The following is a 2,231-nucleotide window of genomic DNA, read 5'->3' on the forward strand; positions in this document are numbered from 1 at the left end:
CATATCCAGCGAGAAGACCATAACTCCTTGCTTTGTCGCCTATCATTGTAGAGATATATTTTTGGATGACACGTCAATTATTTTTCCCGATGCTTCTAGAAAAAATCTATCCCGTTGCAACACGGACATATGTGCTAGTAGTATAAATGTAAAGAAATATCTAGTCCGTACAGCTACACATGTAGATTGATGACTAGCAAGATTAATCGAAGATGGAAACAAAGGAGTGTCCCAATCTTCGATCCTATAAGTACAAGAGAATGTGAAAAGAAGACTAATGCATCGAAATCAGATATTTCTACGAGAACTACGAAGATAAGGGTCCCCAGAACAGACGGCCGTTAAGCGGCCACACGCACCCGTAACTACCACAAGGTTAACATACATGACCTCCTCTGCAAGGCGCGTGGTATCAGCATAGTACTAGCCTGTCGCTCCGCTTCACACCATGGCGTCGGCAGGCGACGTGTTCGACCATGGACGCCATGGCACCAGCCTTGCCAAAGTCGAGCAGGCCACGAGCTGCTGTGCGACCAGTCGCGTCGACGCGCAGCAGTCTCCTCCGAAGCCGCTGCTGGTGGCCGCCCCGTGCGACGCAGGGGAGTACCCGGTGGTGCTATTCTTGCACGGCTACCTCTGCAACAACTACTTCTACTCCCAGCTGCTCCAGCATGTCGCCTCCCATGGCTTCATCGTCATCGCTCCTCAGGTACTGTATTATATTAACAAGGTCATCAAGCTAATGTCGGCGTGGCACTGAACTTCTTCTCCAGAGATGAACACTGACTAAACTCGAGTACAATTGCAGCTGTACACGGTGTCCGGACCCGACACCACCGGCGAGATAAACTTGGCGGCCGCCGTTATCGACTGGCTCGCCGCCGGCCTCTCTTCCACGCTCGCACCCGGTATTCGACCGAACCTAACTGCGGTCAGTTACCAAATACCCTCGTTGCTCTCTAATTAACAGAACAATAATTCGAGCTCGAGGTACTAACAATCGCATCATCTATCAGGTGTCCATCTCCGGCCACAGCCGCGGTGGCAAGGTGGCCTTCGCGCTCGGGCTGGGCCACGCCAAGACCTCCCTGCCTCTCGCGGCACTCATCGCCGTCGACCCCGTGGACGGCACCGGCATGGGCAACCAGACGCCTCCGCCAATCCTGGTCTACAAGCCGAACACGCTGCGGGTCCCGGCGCCGGTCATGGTCATCGGCACGGGCCTCGGCGAGCTGCCTCGCAACGCCCTGTTCCCGCCGTGCGCACCTCTGGGCGTGAGCCACGCGGAGTTCTACGACGAGTGCTCGGCGCCGGCGTGCCACCTCGTGGCGAGGGACTACGGGCACACCGACATGATGGACGACGTGACGACGGGCGCCAAGGGGCTGGCCACGCGCGCCCTCTGCAAGAGCGGCGGGGCCAGGGCGCCCATGAGGCGATTCGTCGCCGGCGCCATGGTGGCGTTCCTCAAGAAGTGGGTGGAGGGGAAGCCGGAGTGGTTGGATGCCATGAGGGAGCAAACTGTGGTCGCGCCTGTGGTGCTGTCCGTGGTGGAGTTCCGTGATGAATAGCCAGGATGCCTTGTCAGTTGTCATTAGAGTTTAATCGATAGCGGTGACTCATACTCCGTATAGTAGGATAAACAAGCTTCTTTGTATGTTCATACATCAGAGAATATAAAGTGTTTACTGAAACCGACAATCCATAACTTGAACAGGGCATAACCCCTTCCATTACTGCGACATAACGAAAATACAACAGGTCCACAGAATGAGACAGGAAAGAAAAGAGCGAGTTCAAGCATTGCCGAGAAACCTACTGTAAGCACTCGCACCGCAGGGCGAAAACCCGACGACACTACTAAGTCTGTTAATGGAATAGAGTCACGGCCCATAAACAGGGCTACCAACCCACATTGGTGAACGCAGGGTAAGAAAGCAATGCTGAAGAGAGACCCATGGATGAACACAGGCTTTTTCTTCTGTCATCTCCTCTTCAGGGAGCCTCCTCGCTTTGGCTTGTAGCACAAATGTGCATCATCCTCGACCGCTGTTCTTCAGCATGTCCATCCCGGCTCGCAGATCCACTGCATCCTCCTGCTTCAGCAAACCTGCCCACAAATAGAGAAACTACATTCAAAAGGAGTTTTGAGACGTCTAAGCTCAAATGTAGCACTATTGTGGCAAGTCCAAATAGCCCAGCAAAGCACAGCAATACCAACTGTGTAGAAA

At 53.8% G+C, this 2,231-nt stretch overlaps 1 protein-coding gene across 1 annotated transcript; it reads left to right on the forward strand.

Moving 5' to 3' along the window:
* Positions 1-315: 315 nt before the first annotated feature.
* On the forward strand, positions 316-1,666 carry LOC123064963 (chlorophyllase-2). Its single transcript, XM_044488345.1, has 3 exons — positions 316-709; positions 809-931; positions 1,017-1,666. Exons 1-3 carry the CDS (start codon positions 449-451, stop codon positions 1,569-1,571), a joined length of 939 nt encoding a protein of 312 aa, XP_044344280.1. The 5' UTR covers positions 316-448; the 3' UTR covers positions 1,572-1,666.
* Positions 1,667-2,231: the final 565 nt, after the last annotated feature.

This window comes from Triticum aestivum, chromosome 3B (assembly GCF_018294505.1).
Source record: "Triticum aestivum cultivar Chinese Spring chromosome 3B, IWGSC CS RefSeq v2.1, whole genome shotgun sequence".
NCBI lineage: Eukaryota > Viridiplantae > Streptophyta > Magnoliopsida > Poales > Poaceae > Triticum > Triticum aestivum.

What these genes read in the sequence shown, in the direction of transcription:
- LOC123064963 (XM_044488345.1), top strand. Translation starts at nt 449, where the DNA reads ATGGCGTCGGCAGGCGACGTGTTCGACCATGGACGCCATGGCACCAGC. An exon ending in TCATCGTCATCGCTCCTCAG is followed by an intron (nt 710 to 808) that starts GTACTGTATTAT and finishes GTACAATTGCAG; the next exon opens with CTGTACACGGTGTCCGGACC. An exon ending in TTCGACCGAACCTAACTGCG is followed by an intron (nt 932 to 1,016) that starts GTCAGTTACCAA and finishes ATCATCTATCAG; the next exon opens with GTGTCCATCTCCGGCCACAG.